This window comes from Muscardinus avellanarius (assembly GCF_963383645.1).
Source record: "Muscardinus avellanarius genome assembly, chromosome: 7".
NCBI classification, from domain to species: Eukaryota; Metazoa; Chordata; class Mammalia; order Rodentia; family Gliridae; genus Muscardinus; species Muscardinus avellanarius.
In genome coordinates this window covers 91435695-91453717 of record NC_137793.1, presented here as the reverse complement: position 1 = coordinate 91453717, position 18023 = coordinate 91435695, and the positions used below count along the sequence as shown (strand labels likewise).

General features: G+C 37.4%; 1 protein-coding gene across 1 annotated transcript in view; it reads left to right on the top strand.

Moving 5' to 3' along the window:
* PTPRC (protein tyrosine phosphatase receptor type C) overlaps window positions 1-17674 on the top strand; it is a gene marked incomplete at both ends in the record, with an annotated part of 121808 nt that extends 104134 nt beyond the window's left edge. The window contains 10 exons of the mRNA XM_080698742.1: window positions 1438-1595; window positions 2164-2299; window positions 3159-3308; window positions 6491-6581; window positions 8482-8615; window positions 9629-9763; window positions 11354-11476; window positions 11686-11864; window positions 15068-15203; window positions 17408-17674. Coding sequence (XP_080554868.1) covers window positions 1438-1595; window positions 2164-2299; window positions 3159-3308; window positions 6491-6581; window positions 8482-8615; window positions 9629-9763; window positions 11354-11476; window positions 11686-11864; window positions 15068-15203; window positions 17408-17674 — 1509 coding nt within the window. The remainder of the gene's footprint in view (window positions 1-1437; window positions 1596-2163; window positions 2300-3158; window positions 3309-6490; window positions 6582-8481; window positions 8616-9628; window positions 9764-11353; window positions 11477-11685; window positions 11865-15067; window positions 15204-17407) is intronic.
* Window positions 17675-18023: the final 349 nt, after the last annotated feature.

The window sequence follows — 18023 nt, the reverse complement described above, 5'->3', positions numbered from 1 at the left end:
AAAAACCAAGGGTCCACTAAATGTTTTAAATAAATTATTAAAGCATTAAATAAATAAAAATTCTCATTCTAAATGAATTATTACCATTATGAAAAGAATATTTATACAGATTTCACAATTAAAGAGCAGTCTATAAAGTTCTAACTCTGTGATAGAGATATAGCATTTGACTCAGAAAATAAAGGGGTTAGTGTGGTCCTAGTTATAGTTAAAATGGAGACCATCACATATATTCTATAATTGTGTCTATTCAAAAATTCCAGATAGTCAAGCCTATAAAGGCTATAAGTGGTTGCCTCTAGCTGAGAGGGTCAGTATGGGAGGTGGCAGCTCATGTGTACAAGCTTGCATGTTATGCTGACAAAAATGTTACTGTAATTAGACAGCGGTTATGAACTACTCTGTGAATGTAACAAAGACAATTTAAATGATTGGAATTCATGATTTGCAAAGTATATCTTAATGGTGCTATTTGATAAATGCATGTCTTTATATAAGGATTTGAAATTTATTTTGCAATCCATTGGTGGAGGTCTTTCAGTAATCTCTATTTTATTTCTACGTGGTCCAGATATATTTCTGGAGGAAAAAGAGATTTCTGTGTATTTCTCCCAAGGGCCTCTTTCCTTTGACATCATTACTAACTGCTCTGCCCTTGAGGGCTGTGAAACAATCCTACCAGTGGTTCCTGGCTAAATACTTGATTGAGGAAGCCACGGAGGCCTACATTCCACAGATATGAGTGAATAGGTAGAGGTTGATGCCTGTCTGATTATAGCGACAAGGTTGGGGTTACCATTAGTCGACTTAGGGTTACCATTAGTTGACTTTCCCACTGGAAACTTATAAACAACAAATATTTTTTTTTCTTTTTTTCTTTTTGAAGTTGATGATTCTACTGTGTGAGGGCTTAAGGAATACCGTGTTACCTACATAATTAATCATACTTTCCACATGTGAAAAATAGTCCCTTTTGCTGGCCCACCACATGGAAGAATTTTAAACAGCTGTGAGAATAACCTTTATTTGATACTTTACTTGAAATTTTTTCACACATATACCCAAACCTCCAACCCCTCACTTTTATCTTTTCTTTTAGTGTATGCTTTTTTTTTTTTTTTTGCTTTTTTTCTTTGTTGTTGTTTTTAATTTTTTGGCTTTGTAGCATGAAAGTTCCTAGGAGTTTCAGCTGACCTTACCTCACTCTACTAGGAAGTTATTGCTTGCTGGGTAGTGCATGGAAGTCCTGCATGATCTCCCAATTTCTAGTTATTGGCTGCAAAGGAAAAGGCTACAATGGCTGCCAAGACTTATAGAATGCCTGAGGAGTTCTTGCATGAGGAATTGTTTTGTGCTGGTCCTGCCTCCCACTTCGTCATGGTATATGGTTTACTTGGGTGAGAACACATCCCAAAGGAAATGTTCTCTCTTAACTAGAAAAAAGAAAAGGCAACTGGAAGAGAGGTGACTCACATTCAGTTCACCAGCTGGCCAGACCACGGGGTGCCTGAAGACCCTCACCTGCTCCTCAAACTGAGAAGGAGAGTGAATGCTTTCAGCAACTTCTTCAGTGGTCCCATCGTGGTGCACTGCAGGTAAAAGAGTCCCATGGCACCCGTGGGTCTGTTCAAGTCACCTCACCTCGGGCTGTTAAGGACGTCCTCCCCTTTAGGAAGCCATCAGTTATGAGAACTTACTTGTATTCTTTTGGGGAATAATTTTACTTGTTAATTGTCAATTTATTTATTTATTTATATTGATGTGTTTATGTATTTATTTTGTGGTACTGGGGATTGGACCCATGAGAATTCTACTTCTGAGCTATACCCTCAGCCCTATTTTTTATTCTTTATTTTGAAACAGGGTCTCACTAAGTTGTGGAGGGCCTCACTGAGTAGTGGGGGCTGGCCACAAACCTGTGATCCTCCTGTCTCAGCCTCCCAAGCACTTAGATTTCAAGCGCTTAGATTATAGTTGGCAACCTATAATCACGTGAATTCATAGGATTCAAAGTGATGTTATTATTCATGCCTGCAAAGGCAAGGGACCTGAATAGACATTTCTCATGAGAAACTTATGTTATTATCTCTGCTTCATTCTTGATAGCTTTCCCATGCATTTGTTTGCCATGATCATGCTGTGGCTTTTTGCTTTTCTTGTCAGTGCTGGTGTTGGGCGCACAGGCACCTACATTGGGATTGACGCCATGCTAGAAGGTCTAGAAGCGGAAGGCAGTGTGGATGTTTATGGCTACGTCGTCAAGCTGAGGCGACAGAGGTGCCTCATGGTTCAAGTGGAGGTCCGTTCAAATTTGTAATGATTATGTTCACTATTGATTTGGAATTAAAATTCTTGGGAGACAGTAGTAACCATCTTAAGAGAAATCTAAATTTTTCGCAACTTCAAATACTCATGTGAAAATAGTTTTCTTTTAATTTCTTGAAAAGTATATAAAGTGCAGCAATCACCAATCATAATTAGAAACATTTGGCATTAGTGCCTAGAAATACTGTGTGAGAGACATGACAATAATATTTTTAAAAATATTAAAGTGCCATAGAAGCACATCAGACCAGAGGAAAAATAAAAACACTTAAAAACAGATTTGGCAATATCTCATAAAATTAAAATTGAAGAAACAGACTAGCACAGTGCTTAAGAGCATGGTTTTGGCAACTAGACTTCCAAAAGTTCAAACCCTGCCTCTAATTTTTAATCCCATTCTTGTGCACCTCTGGGCAAGTTTTTAATCTTTCTGTGCCTTGGTTAAGTCATCCACAAAACAAAGATAAAGTACTTACCTTTTCTTTCTGATATACTATGAAACTTATTATAGTTTTATATATTTTAATTTTGCTGACTAATTTAGTTATAATAACTGAATAACAAAATATTTTTTAAAAAGTTATGGGAATAAAATAAAATGTATACAATTATACAATTGATACTCAATTTGACAAATTATTTTTGTCCTGGAAAAGTAGTTTGACGTGAAATTTTGCTAATACTTCAGAGAACTATGAGAGCCATGTTAATCTTCTTTTACCATAAATTGTCTTAATATGGGAAAAATTATGGGAATGCATGTTTTACTTAAATGCAATATGTAGGATCCTGTGACATCTGTTATTTACCTATATCTGTCCTTGATACTGTAGGCACAGTACATCTTGATCCATCAGGCCTTAGTGGAATACAATCAGTTTGGAGAAACAGAAGTGAACCTGTCTGAATTACATTCATATCTACATAATATGAAGAAAAGAGATCCACCCAGTGAACCATCTCCACTAGAAGCTGAATTCCAGGTAATAAAGAGGTAACAGTAGTCATCACAGTTGACTTCGATTGCTATCTGTTTTCCAGGTGCTTGCTATGCATTTGACATAGTTCTTGTGTCTGGTCCTCACCATAACCTATGGAGCAGAGAATTTAAAAGAAGTGCCTGATTTTGCACAACACTTATGTAGGAGACTTTAATCCTGGAGTATAATTTAACTACTAACATGTTTATCCCTTACTCATTAAGCTGATATAAAATGTCAAAATAATAATATATAGTCACAAAATTGGTCTGCCACAGGCAATGTAGCATCTTATCCTTGAAAACTACATCTGGTTTTGGTTTGTAAAGGAAATAATTAGAGGAGTTTATGACTGTTCAGGAGATTGAACTGGCTGAATCTGGTAGACAGAAAGTAAAGAATAAGTATATGTGTCTTAAGCTATTAATTAGTCAATTATTCTGACAGTTAATGGCAGCTGTAGTTCATTGTGATTTCAGAGAGTTGACATAGCCAACCTTGAATTGCTTAGTTGTCAAAAAAATGTAACTTTGCTCTTTCACCTATGATTTCCAGTTTACTGAGTCTTTCTGTGAACTCCAACTGGTCAACCCAGAGAGTTTCATATGACCAGGAATGTACTTTTAATCATATGTAGAACCATTTAATGTTTAAGATCAAAGTGGGGATAAGGTGGGGGTGGGGGTGGAGCATGTAATAATCACCAAGCAACACAATGCCCCAGAAGACCTGAGTTTTTAGTAGAAGAAATAACAGACACAGTAGTCTTAAACAGAGGGTTGCTTCATTGTCATTTTGGTGTTCTTTTAGCTGATATGTTTATCATTATCAATATGCTGACCTTACTAAACCACATGAACACATGTGTTATTGGAAGATGCTAATACATTCAAGGTACACACATGTGTATCTACATATAGGTATGTATATGAGCATATATGTGTCATATAAATATGGTCACTAAAAGAAGAGAGAGAGAGGGAGAGAGAGAGAGAGAGAGAGAGAGAGAGAGAGAGCAAGCAGGTATGGTTGAGTTTCTGTTTTGTGCCAAGTACAATTCTAAACACAAGAGTTAAAGGGATTTGCAATTTGACATGGGGAAAAGGTACCAGAGACCATCATCCAAATGAAAGTAGTAAGATTATTCCATCTAGTTAGACAGGAAGTTGAAAATCAGGGTAGAGATATAGGTCAGTTAGTAAACTTGGTGAGAAGTTGAGGTACTTTCTGCCTGACTTGGTTTCCTTTATTTATTTAAAAAATATTAATTTTTTTTAATTGACACAAAATTATACATACTTATGGGGTACAGTGTGACACTTCAGTACACATTTATGAGGTATAATGATCAGATAAAGATAATTGGTATGAAATTACCTCAACCCTGATGGCCTTCAATTTTTCAAGAAAATGAGAAGCAAGTTCAGCAGTAGAGATGTCAGGGGTAGAGGACATTTAGGAGCACAGGGGAAAAGCATAATGGCTAAGAAAAAAGAAAGAGTATACAATAATTTCTTCAAAGTAGTAAAACATCTCTCTAGGCAAAGATATAAAGATTGTCAGAAATTATTGTTTAATCATTTGAAATGTATAGTCATGAACTTAAAGAGGACCAGTCGGCCACCTGTGCTGTTTTCTACAGCAACACTGAGCTCTCGGGGTACAACCTGTGTATGCAAATAGCTGGGTTTAGCCCACCTAGGTTTCGAAAAGTGGCTGTAGGAAAGATTGGAGGCAAAAGAGTTTAGGGTGTTTACAAATGAATGAGGTAGAGCCCTCAGGACTCAGTTCTTTCACCTCTGAACATTGCCACACACAAGCCTCTGTGAACCGTAACATCTGAGAGGGCCACTTTGAAGAGTTTTTGAAGTTGAAATCCCAAACTGGAAAGCTCTAGGGCTTGGGGCCTGTGGCAAGTGTGGCACATCACAGCACATTCTTAAGGCAAATCACCCACATCTCAAGCTAAGAGCAGAGAGATATTGAGGCTCCTACAGTCCCTTTTGAGGACATGCTCCTAGTGACTTAAGGACCTTCCATTAGGCTCAACCTCTTAACGGCCCATAGGCACTTCAGATACACCATCATCGGGGGTCTTTGGGGTACATTCATCCAAGCCATACCAGTCCACCAAGAGTTAAAGAACAACCTGGCCTCTTCCAAAATTAATTAATTTGGTTTGGCTCCCATGAAACAGGGACCTAGGAGAGGGTGAGCGAGAGAGACAATCAAAAGCAAATGTTTAAAGGCTTTTCACAGTCTCCTGAGGTTTGCCGCTTCCTTGTGTTGTGAGAGTTTGCTAAAGCACCTAAGAAGGACACATTCTGTTTTGTGTTCTAGAAGGTTTAGAGCAAACACAATTGAATATAAAAAGGGCAGTTATGAAACTGTTGATGCTTTCCAAGCGAGGAATGGCAAACTAGACTAAATTGGAAGAGAGAAGCATTAATGGATGTGTGAGCTTCACCAGTAGAAATGACAGATCTTGCTGACTGACTCACTCCTGTAGGAGAGACAAGAACCTAGAAGGTGTAAAACGTTGAAGTATCAGTATTTGAAATCTTCTGTTAATCCTGTCTGCCAAATTTAGTTCTTTTTTTTTTTCTTGGTGGTACTGGGGGTGGAACCCAGGGGCTTCCTACCTCTGGGCTATACTCCCAGACCTATTTTATATTTTATTTGGAAACAGGGTCTGAGTTGCTGAGAGCCTCACTCAGTAGCTAAGTCTGGCTTTGAACCTGCACAATCCTCCTGTCTCAGCCTCCCAAGCGCTGGGATTACAAGCGTGCGCCACCACACCCAACTCCAAATTTAGTTCTGATCATTTAAAATAACCTGCTATTGATTTTTCAATATAGATAATAATGAACATTGGGATACTGCTTTCAGGTGATACAAGAACAAATTATACTTCTTTGCTATAGAGTGGCTCTTAGTAAGAAGGTTTTATTCTGTTAGATAAATACATTATTTTAGTTCCAACTCACCATGTCAAGTGTTCTAAATGCCTGAACAATTAAAATGGAAAATTCACAGAAAAGCTTAAAAAACTGTGATCTCTTGGGAGCATAGACAAATTTCACAAAATTGATAAAATTTTATATAGGGATCATCTTACGCCACTGTAATAAATTAAGCCAATATTTACAATTTTAAAGTTTTCCGTTCTTTTGTTTTTTTCTCAGAGACTTCCTTCATATAGGAGCTGGAGAATGCAGAATATTGGAAATCAAGAAGAAAATAAAAAGAAAAACAGGAATTCTAATGTGATTCCATGTGCGTAGTTTAATTTTTATTTTTTCTCATCAGATACAGTTAAACTCCCTTTTGGATTTATTTAAGACATACACAAATGATGTTGAAGCAAATTTCTGACATTAGGTTGATAATAGAGAAGTTAATAGGGCATTTATTTATTTATTTATTTATTGCAGTAATGGGGATGGAACCTAGGGGCAGTCTACCTCCGAGCTTCATCCCCAGTGTTGTTTGGTTGCTTGTTTGTTTGTTTGTTTATTTATTTATTTGGTGGTAATGGGGTTCCTGGAAGCCCTTCTAACTCCGGGCTACACTCCCAGACCTATTTTTTATATTTTATTTGAAAACAGGGTCTCTTAAGCCAGCGCGGCTGGCTTTGAACCTGCGCGGTCCTCCTGTCTCCGCCTCCCAAGCGCGGGGATTACAAGCGTGCGCCACCACGCCCGGCTAGTCTTTTTATTTTTTGAAATAGGGTCTCACTGAGTTGTGAAGTGCCTCACTGTGTGGCTGAGGCTGCCCAAAAACCACAATCCTCAGGTCTCCACCTCCAAAATGCTGGGATTACAAGTGTGTGCCACCACACCTGGTTTATTTTTAAATTTTTATGGTACTAGGGACATTCTACCTCTGAGCTACACTACCAGCCTTATTTAATTTTTTATTTTGAAAGAGAGTGTCATGAAGTTGCCGAGGGCCTCAATAAATTGCTGAAGCTGGACTCCAACCTGTAATCCTCCTGTTTCAGACTCTCAAACACTGGGATTACAGTCTTGCATCACCACCTCCGGCTTAATAGGGTCTCTTAAGTTTTACTTATAGCAAACTATTTGTACTCCTAACATTTTCAATAATCTTTGGAGGATAAACTATATACAATATTTTATTTCTACCAGTTATTTCAGAAATAAGTTGTAAGAAAGGTGAAACCTCTGAAACCAGAAGAGGAAAGGTCAAATCAGCTTTCCCTGATTTCTCTCATCTTCAGTTTTCAGGATAAATGCCAAATGGCAAGCATTATATTCATTATTTTCTTTTATCCCTTTTATGTTTTATTCCTTTTATTGGTGGTCTGGAAGTAGGTGGAAAATACTTTCTCCATTGTTAATCATTAAACAACATCACAATATGAAATTTTCTAGACTTGAATTCTGCTATGTAAGCATATTGATAGAATCACATCTGGCACTACTATAATTTTATTCAGCTGTATACACTGAAATTAGCACTGATTAAAAAAAATAAACCAAGCTAATACACTAGACAAGTAAATAAATCAAATCAGCACATGGCTGACCTAGTTAATTTCTGCAGAAGCCCTTATATATATATAGTTAAAATATGGAATTGATAGTGATGCAGATAAACAGATCACTTGACCAGATTATTATAAATGTAAAACCTTGGAAAGCAAGGAAAAATTGTGGAATAAGAAACAATTATCTGAAATACCTATTTAACTGAGAAGGAATTTAAACAAAATGTAATTGAAAAACAAAAATCTAAGCTACGTAATTTTTAACTTGCACCAAGCATAATGATGATATTTCACGGAGAACGGAAGTGTATATACCAAAGATTGTATAATCATTTAGAATATTATGATATCTATTTGTTTTGTTACATTTTTTTCTGTTACTTTTTCAGGGTCTCTTTTTTGAGACTAGAATTTGTTCACCCATAAATAATGAATTTTATGTACGCTATTATTGTATTTGATCACCACACTTGACTCTGAGTTACTTTTTAAATTCCCACATATCCGTCAAGCAGGCATTTTATTTTTATTGCTTTATTTTTGGGGATGGTGCTGGAATTGAATCCTGGGACTCACACATGCTAAGCATTCACTCCACCACGGACTACTTCCCTAGCCCTGATTATTTGTAAGGAGCACTCACTTCTGATGTATTTCACATAGATGACTTTAACAGAGTGCCAGTCAAACATGAACTGGAAATGAGCAAAGAGAGCGAGCAGGATTCAGATGAATCGTCTGATGAGGACAGTGACTTGGAGGAGACCAGCAAATACATCAATGCATCTTTCGTAATGGTAGGTACTCAGTTTCCCACAACCAGGGTCAAACTCTGTAAAAATCACTTCTATGTTATTAAACTTTACAAAGCAATGATGAGCTGGGTCATAATTGCATAGTGAATGACAAAAGTTCCTTTTAACACTAGAGTTTAAGTTACCAATTAAAATATTTCAAAACCAAGTGAATTGATTCAAAATAAGTCACTATTATTGTTTATATATGATTACAATTATGAATATTAACACATGGATTTTAAAAATAAAGTTGGAGAAAATACAAGGATTTAAAAAATAAGTTGGAGAAAATACAACTATTTTAAAAATAAAGTTGGAGAAAAAAATTTGAGAAAATACAAATATAAATATACATTTTCTTATTCTGATACCCAAATTGTAAGCAAGTCCATATGTATTTTGTTATATGTTATATGTATTTTGTATAGTTAAAAACTATTAATTCTGATTCATTTTATTATAAGGTGAATCTGTATCACGTACCTTACCTTTTAAATTAAATGAGAATTCAAACAAAAAAATTTTAGTTATATAATAAACACTCATTGCATATACACTAAATTGTATTTAAACAGTTTCTAAAATTTCCTTGACACACATCCAATAGATATTATGCTATGTCACAAAAATATATAGACACCAATTAAAGTAGAGGCATGACAAAGCTAATTTTAAATGCTAATATCATTCCTTTTTACAATCAAACTAATAATTATAAAGAAAAAGGTCATGTGGGAGAAGTAAAAATTTGCTTGACTTGCAAGACAGTATTGTATATTTCACTCTTGATTTCACATTAGCTTAAATTATTATATAAATAAGTTATTTATATATAATATTTATCTTGGTCCTATAAATCCTTGTTTTTCAATAACAACATTGATATTAAATAAAGTGACTATTTTTCTAAATGGTTATTTTAAGAATTCACTGTCTGTCTGTCTGTCTGTCTGTCTGTCTCTCTCTCTTTTCAGATATGACTAGTAACCAAGTTCCACTTTTAATCTTTTTAGAGTTACTGGAAACCAGAACTGATGATAGCTGCTCAGGGCCCTCTAACTGAGACCATTGGTGACTTCTGGCAGATGATATTCCAAAGAAAAGTCAAAGTTATTGTTATGTTGACAGAGTTGAAGCATGGAGACCAGGTTTGTAAATTTGAGAATCTTTTTGAGAAGTCATTCTGTTATAGAATGTCCTTGGATGGCTTGCTGCCTCACCATGTCCGTGTCTTTCTGATTCTTCTGTCACACCAGCCTGTTTGCTTAGTCCTACAGCATCCACCCAGGTGTTGACCTCATGGTCTTATTCTGACGATTATTCTCATGGTCTAGATTCTGACAGTGTCCTACCATTGCCCTCTCCAGCCTGTAACATCCTCACAGTTTACTGAGGACACAGCAACACCAATGTCACAACAACAGTGGCTAAATTTTCCTCTATATTTTCCTAAACATAAAAACTAAACTCTTTACCTGACATTTAAGATCTTCAAACATCAGGCTGTCAGTTGGGGATGGTGGCACACGATTGTAATCCCAGTACTTGAGTGGCTGAGACAGGAGGATTGCAGACTCATGGACAGCCTCAGCTATTTAGAGAGGCCCTCCACAACTTAGACACTGTTTCAAAATAAAAGTGATAAAATAGGGTTCAGAGATAGAATTCCTCTGAGTTCAATCCCTAGTACCACAAAATGAAAAAAAAAAAAAAAACAGTAGTCATATATTTTTTCCATATTTTCTGTTTTTTAAACTTTCCATTTGGGACTGATGGGTTGATGCACTGAATCTTGGCAACTGATTGCAGTCTCCTCACTGAGTCTTTGTTTACTAATATTCCATCTACCTCAATGTTCTTTTTCTTTCTCTCTTGATCCTATTTTTTTAGCAAGAAAAAACTCCTACAAAAAATTAACCATATCTTTTCTTTTTGTTCCCATGTAATATTTGTTGCCATCAAATTTTATGTTTGTAGGTGAATTAAAGTTCTAATTTTATTTTCTATCTAGTGTCTGTGACATATATTTGATCATTTCCTTAAAAACTGAAGTTACTGCCGGGCATGGTGGTGCACACTTGTAATCCCCATGCTTGGGAGGCAGAGACAGGAGAATCTCACAGGTTCTGCAAATGACGGAATTTTCTTCCTTTTTAATGGCTGAGTAAAATTCCACTGTGTGTATATATATCACATTGAACCTAACAAATACTTTTCAAAAGAAGAAATACAAATGACCAACAAGTATATGGGAAAAAAGTTCAACATCATTAGCAGTCAGAGATGCGTAGCTACAAACTACACTGAGATTCCATCGAGTTTCGGCTAGAATGGCAATAATTAAGAATGAAAATGACAATAAATGCTGGCAAGAATATGGGAGATAGGAACCCTGAAACACTATTGGTGGAACCACTTCAGAGATCAGTTACACGAAAGATTAGGAATGAACCACACATGACCCAACTGTACCACTCCTTGGGGTACTTCCAAAACCAGAATTTTCCACTAATTTGTAATACTTTTAATAGAAAATAGGGAAAAAGAGATTGTGTGTGTGTGTGTGTGCGAGATGGAGAGAGAGAGAGAGAGAGAGAGAGAGAGAGAGAGAGAGAGAGAGAGAGAGAGAGAGAGAGAAATGAGAGCGAGCGACAGATACAAAGAGATTCACGGGATACTTGAAATAGCAATTACAACACTTGTGCAGAAGTTGTTGAATCAAATTCTTTCTTATCTAGGAGATCTGTGCCCAGTACTGGGGAGAAGGAAAGCAAACTTATGGAGATTTAGAAATTGATAAAAAAGAAACGAACAAATCGTCGTCTTATACTCTCCGTGTATTTGAACTGAGACATTCCAAGGTAAATAAACACTTTGAGCGTATAGATCTTTGATGCAATTAACCAAATGTTAAAACAAATAGAAATTGCAGTAGAGCCACCATTTGTATAATCACTCAGAGTAGACATTTTGATTAGTGTAAACAAAAGCAATTGTGCAGAAGTTGTTGAGTGTCCAACTGTAATCTGGACTGAATTTCACTTAGTGCTTTCTTTACTTCTGGTTATAGAGGAAAGAGCCTCGGACCGTGTACCAGTATCAGTACACCAACTGGAATGTGGAACAGCTTCCTGCGGAGCCCAAAGAGTTAGTCTCCATGCTTCAGAACCTCAAACAAAAACTCCCCAAGAAGACGTGCCCTGAAGGGAATAAATGCCCCAAGAATGCATCAGTCCTGATCCACTGCAGGTGGGTGAGGGTGTTCACATGTGTTCCAGAAGTCGCAATTCCTGACTTCTTGGTGGACGCCTCTCTTAAGTTCTATTTGTAAGATGTAAGGTTTTTAGGTGCAAATAAAAAGGCGAGAGAGACTGGTGCGCCAAGAAGAAAAAGAATTTTAATGCGGTCTCTCCCGGGGATCAGAGCTGGACCGCTCCTGAAGACCTCCGAGCTCCTCCAACGCTAGAGGGGAAATGCCCTTTCTTTTAAAGTTTAGGTCTTGTGGGCGGGGTTACATGTGGAAACTCCGCCCCTCTCGCGATATCGCCTGTCTCGCGATATCGTCCAGCAGTCTCCTCCTTTTCTAAGGTCCCGCCCCCGGGACCCAACCTGTCACTATTTATCCTGGTCTATAAAATATGTGACTACAGTGGAAAGCGCTTATGAAGTTAGTCACTCTCTCGGTGACACTTCCAGGAATATAACAATCGTAGGAATATAATAGAATTAATTATATCTTCGTTCAATAAATTTAGGCAATATATTTAGTTCAGTAAACACTAAATGTTTCCTCATTGAGTCCTCAGCACCTAACACTGAATCTAGAACATGTGCTGAGTAAACAAATAAGTGAAGAAATGTACAGGAGCATGCGGGTGGAAGGGTTACAGCAAATAGATGCTTATCTGCCTTTATCCATAGTACCAGGTATTACAGAAGCCAGAAAACTAACTGAAAAGCTTTACTATCTTCAATAAACGTTCTTAGTTTTTGGTGCTGGTTATTGAACCCAGGGCCATTCTACCTCTGAAGAAAACCTTAGCTCTTTTTATTTTGTAATCTTATTTTATTTTATTTTTGGTGGTACTGGGGTTCCTAGAAACCCTTCTACCTCTGGGTTACACTCCCAGACATCTATTTTTTATATTTTTCTTTGGAAACAGAGTCTCTTAAGCCAGCGTGGCTGGCTTCGAACCTGCTCGATCCTCCTATCTCCACTTCCCAAACGTGGGGATTACAAGCATGAGTCACCACGCCTGGCTATTTTGTAATTTTGAAACAAGAGTCTTGCTAAGTTGCTGTAGGGCCTCACTAAGTTGCTGAGCCTGGCCTTGAACCTCCTGTTTCAGCCTCCTAAGTACCAAGATTATAGGCATGCACCACTACACCAGGCTCAATAAACATGTTTTAAAAACAAATAGTAACTAAAATCTCAATGCTTAGAAACTTTGATTTTTAAACAATTATAGATTTTTCTGAACTGACCCCCAAGACAAAGATTCTTACAAAATAATAATGCTTGATTTTATTAGTTTCTGTTATGTGGACCGTTCTTTTCTCTTCTTCTTCCTCCTTTCCTCCTCCTCCTCCTCTTTCTCCTCCTCCTCTTCCTCTCCTCCTCCTCCTCCTCCTCCTCTTTCTCTCCTCTTCCCTTCCTCCTCTCCTCCCCTCCTCCTCCCCCCTCTTCCTCCTCTCCTCCTCCTCCTCCCCTCCTCCTCCTCCTCCTTCTCCTCCTCCCCCTCTCCTCCTCCTCCTCTTCTTCCTCCTCTTCCTCCCTCTCTCTCTCCCTCTCTCTCCCTCTCCCCCCCCCTCTCTCCTCGGATATTGAACCCAGAGGCATTTTGCCTCTGAACTACACCTTCATTTCTATTTTTGTACTTTTCAGAGGGCTTAAATTAAATTTCAGAGGGCTTCACAAGGTTGCTGAGACTAGCCTCAAACCTGTAATCCTCAAGTACTGGGATTGCAGGTATGCTTTATGTGAAACTTCAGATTTCACCTGTGGGGAATATCCACCTTATGTAAGAGACACTATAAAAAGATACACAATATAAAATGTTAACATAAAAAAGAATATTAAAGCTGGGCAAAGTGGCACATACCTGTAATTCCAGCACTTGAATGGGTGAGACAACAGCATCACAGGTTCATGGACAGCCTCACCAAGCAGTGAGACTCCCATCAACCTAGTGAGACACTGTTTCAAAATAAAAGAAAACAATAGGGCTGAGGGTATAGCTCTGAAGTAGAATGCCCCTAGGTTCAACCCTGAATACTAGAAAGAGAGAAAGAGAGAGAAAGAAAGAGAAAAGAATGTTAAGGTAAATGAGAAATGAATCATAAAGTAAAATAAAAATATAAATATTCTGAAAGATGCTGAGAAATTTTTTTAAAGCCTCAGTATTATATTCCATATACTAAAACTAAGCCCTTGGAGATATACTACTCTTTCAGAATTTATTTGAATTTTTATAATTAAAACTTATGTAGAAAACAGGTGGAAATGGGAAATTTAGTTTTTATGATTTGGTTAAATACCTACTAAATTTTCTTTTGTTAGTCACAGTACATCATTTCCTGCTGATAGTATATTTTTTAAGTATAATCATTATTATAATGTTTTATACCTCTCATAGTGTGATTAATCATTTGGTTTCATTTATTTTGTTTTTTTAAAGTTCCTAGCAGGTATTTCTTTCTTGCTGGTGCAGAAGAAGAAGCATGTGTGAAAAATGGTAGAAAGGCAGAAAAGTAAAGGAGAAATAGATGATCTAGTAGTTTATAAAATATAGGTCTAATACTTCGGATTTTTTAAATTTCTAAATATGCTTTTATTGTTGCCGGGCATGGTGGCGCACGCTTGTAATCCCCACGCTTGAGAGGCTGAGACAGGTGGATCGCACAGGTTCGAAGCCAGCCTCAGCTACTTAGTGAGGATCTCAGCAACTTAGTGAGACCCTGTTTCCAAATAAAATATAAAAAGGTCTGGGAGTATAGCCCGGAGTTAGAAAGGCTCTGGGTTCCACCCCGAGTACCACCAAAAATAAACAAACAAATATATATATATATATATATATATATATATATATATATATATATGTCTTCATTGTCTTTTAATTGTGGTTTCTTTATGTATCAAATTGGCTTTATGATCTTGGTCCTAATGACTTCAAATGTAAATAAAATGCATTTAAACACATAAAGTACTAACTGGAAGACAGTATTTTTTGAAAGCCTAATCTGAATATGTTTAAAGTTATAGAAATACATATAGCCCTAAATTGAAAATGCCCCAAAATGCATTTAGTAGAAATCATTTGTCTCTTAAGACTTTGAAAGAAGATAATACAATGAACATGAAGTAAATACTGTGTTTACTTCTCTCTGCTTGTATGCTAATATCTTTTTCTCTATAAAGGTCGAATTTTTTAAGTCGTTTTATCCTTTTGTAGAGATGGTTCTGAGCAAACAGGAATAGTTTGTTCTTTGTTAAACCTCCTGGAAAGTGCAGAAACAGAAGATGTGGTAGATGTTTTTCAAATAGTGAAATCTCTACGCAAAGCTAGGCCCGGAATGATTCCCTCATTTGTAAGTATACGCTGCCATTGCTTTTCAGTATAATTATTCCGCACTTGTAAATACGCCTCGCCATTGCTTCTTGCCATGTTTGTACTTTAGTTTGACCTCTCCTCTCCTTTACTTCTTCCCTTCTATTTTCTTTTCTATTGTTCTTTTCTCTCTTCCATTTTTACATTCTGATTCAGTGGAATTCTTATCACTATAAACAAGAGATCTAGTGTTTGCGAACAGTTTGTTGAGATAGTTCATGAAGAAAGGTTTCCTTAAATGTTTACGAATTACTTTATCTCCCTTCCTTTAATCCTTGATCAATTAATGTTGTATAACAGACCACCCCAAAATGTAGTGGCTTAAACAAACACTAACCATAGTTCATTAAGTCTATCAAGCAGGATAGATGTACAGATCTCCTCAGGCTCAGATGATGGGGACCGGGCTCCCTCGTGTGTCCATCTCTACCTGATGTGCTGCTGGGGTCTGTCTGGTCTGAGAGAATCCCCACTGCCAGTAGGCTGAGACTGGCTGTCATTTGGCTATGGCAGAAGGAATGAGTGGGCAGCATGTCTGTCCTCGGCCAGAAGGAGGTTCTCTCAGGCTCATTCACATAAAAGTGGCAGGAGGACAAGAGAGTGAGCAGAATGTGGAATTCTTTGGAAGCCCAGGATTCGATCCAACATAACCTGCCTTCCTCTGCATCTTATCAGCCAGAGAAGTCAGAAGTCCAGCCCAGATTCAAGGGGTAGGGAATAGGCCCCTCTACTTGTTAAAAGAGTCTGAAGTTACCTTGTAGGAGGTTTATACACAGAAAAATAACAAGTGTTACATTTTCACAATCAAATCGTGGATTTTCTCTCTGTGATAGCCACTGTAAATGATCCCCTGGGAATTAATAATCATTCACAATATGAACTTCATTACCCTAAAATATATGAAGTGTTTAATCATATATGGTACTGATGCTAAATTTGCGTATAATGATTTTAAAGATGCTAAGTGCCTGCTATTATACTATTTTATGTTTTAAATTTATGGTACTTGGTATTGAACCCAGGATTATTCTACTTCTGAGCTATGCTCCCAGTCCTATTATATATATTTTTTATTTGTAAACAGAATCTCACTAAATTGCAGAGGGTCTAGCTGAGTTGTTGAGGCTGGCTGCACATCTGTGATCCTTCTGTCTTAGCTACTGGGATTAGAGGCATGAACCATCATGCCTGGCAATCTTGACATTCAGGGCAAGGAAAAGCCTGATATTTATTAAATAAGGTAGTAATTCGATGAAAAAGAAATTACAAGAAGGATATAAATGAGGGTTGTTTGTTTAATCTATGGTGTTTAGGAGAGACTTCTTGAGGAAGGAGTCCCCACCCGGATTCTTCAGTGATGTGTCCACAAGAAGGCACAGGCATAGACACAGGTCTTTGACACACAGGGTGTCTGTGTGTCAATATCATATTTTTTTGGAAAATACTCTGGAGTTATCCTTTAGAACTGGAGAACATTATGTTAAGTGAGGTTAGTCAGTCACAAAAAGTAAGAAATTGGATGTTCTCTCTAATATGTGGAAGCTAGAGAGAAAAATTGGTCTAGATGAAGAAGGAGGAGAAACTATAGATGAGCAAATGAGGCAAACTAAGTGAGAGGGATAGGAGGGAAAGAGGGAAACTCCATAATGTGCACGAGGTACATTAACACACATACCAAAGTCAATCACTAAGTCAAACATCAGAAGAAGGGCGGGGGAGGGAATGGGGTGGGAATTGGGGAAGGACTAATTGGGTGATGAGTATTGGTTATATCTCTACCATCTTGTACTCCATTAAGGTGGAGTACTACAATACACCAATAAAAACTAAAAAAAAAAAAAGAATTGCCAGGAACCAAAGTCATCTAGGATGTTCTTCATGAGGACACGTCATCCAGACTTCAAGAAGCAAATGATTAGTTCATGCTACTTTTCATGTGATGTAAAAATAATTTACATATGTGAGAATACCAATGGCAATCTCAATATGTCGGAAAGAGGAGGGCAGTGGAGAGGGGAAGCTGGGGGATGCTCACCAGGTGCTGTTTGCCTGTATGTCCCCATCACTCTGAGCTACATTATGACGTGAGATTACAATGCACCAATGAAAGTATATTAAAAAATAAAAATAAGAATGATGACATGAACTATCTTCATGCAATTGCTTGTCCCTTTCCTTCACCAGGAGCAATACCAATTTCTCTATGACATCATTGCCAGCACCTATCCTGCCCAGAATGGACAAGTAAAGAAAAACAACAATCAAGAAGATAAAATCGAATTTGATAATGAAGTAGACAAAGCAGAGCCGGATGCTAATTGTGTCGGTCCGCCCAGTGCACCAGACAAGTCCCAGGAAGGAAGTAAAGAGACGGGAGATTCTGCACCCACACGTGGCCCCGAACATCCTGCCAATGGTCCGGCCAGTCCAGCTTTAACTCCAAGTTCATAGGAAAAGACATTCCTGGGGCAGCTCAAAACCTCAGATTAGCAGGTGGTTTTTTTTTGGAAGTAGGAAGGAAATGGGAATATAGTACATTGATGAGATACATTGGACCAGTGCTGAAAAAAATATTTAAGATAGTTTTGCTAAAATTTTTTGTACAGTGTTATGCTTATTTTAAAAGTTTATCTATCATTCGGCGAAACATCTTTGTAGTGTGTGTGTGTGTGTGTGTGTGTGTGTGTGTGTGTGTGTGTTTGACAGAGACCAGGAGAGAGAAAGCTTTAAAATGATTTTAAATGTTCTTGAGAAACCTTGCCTTTTTTGTTTTTCTGAAGAAAAAAACCTCCACATTTTA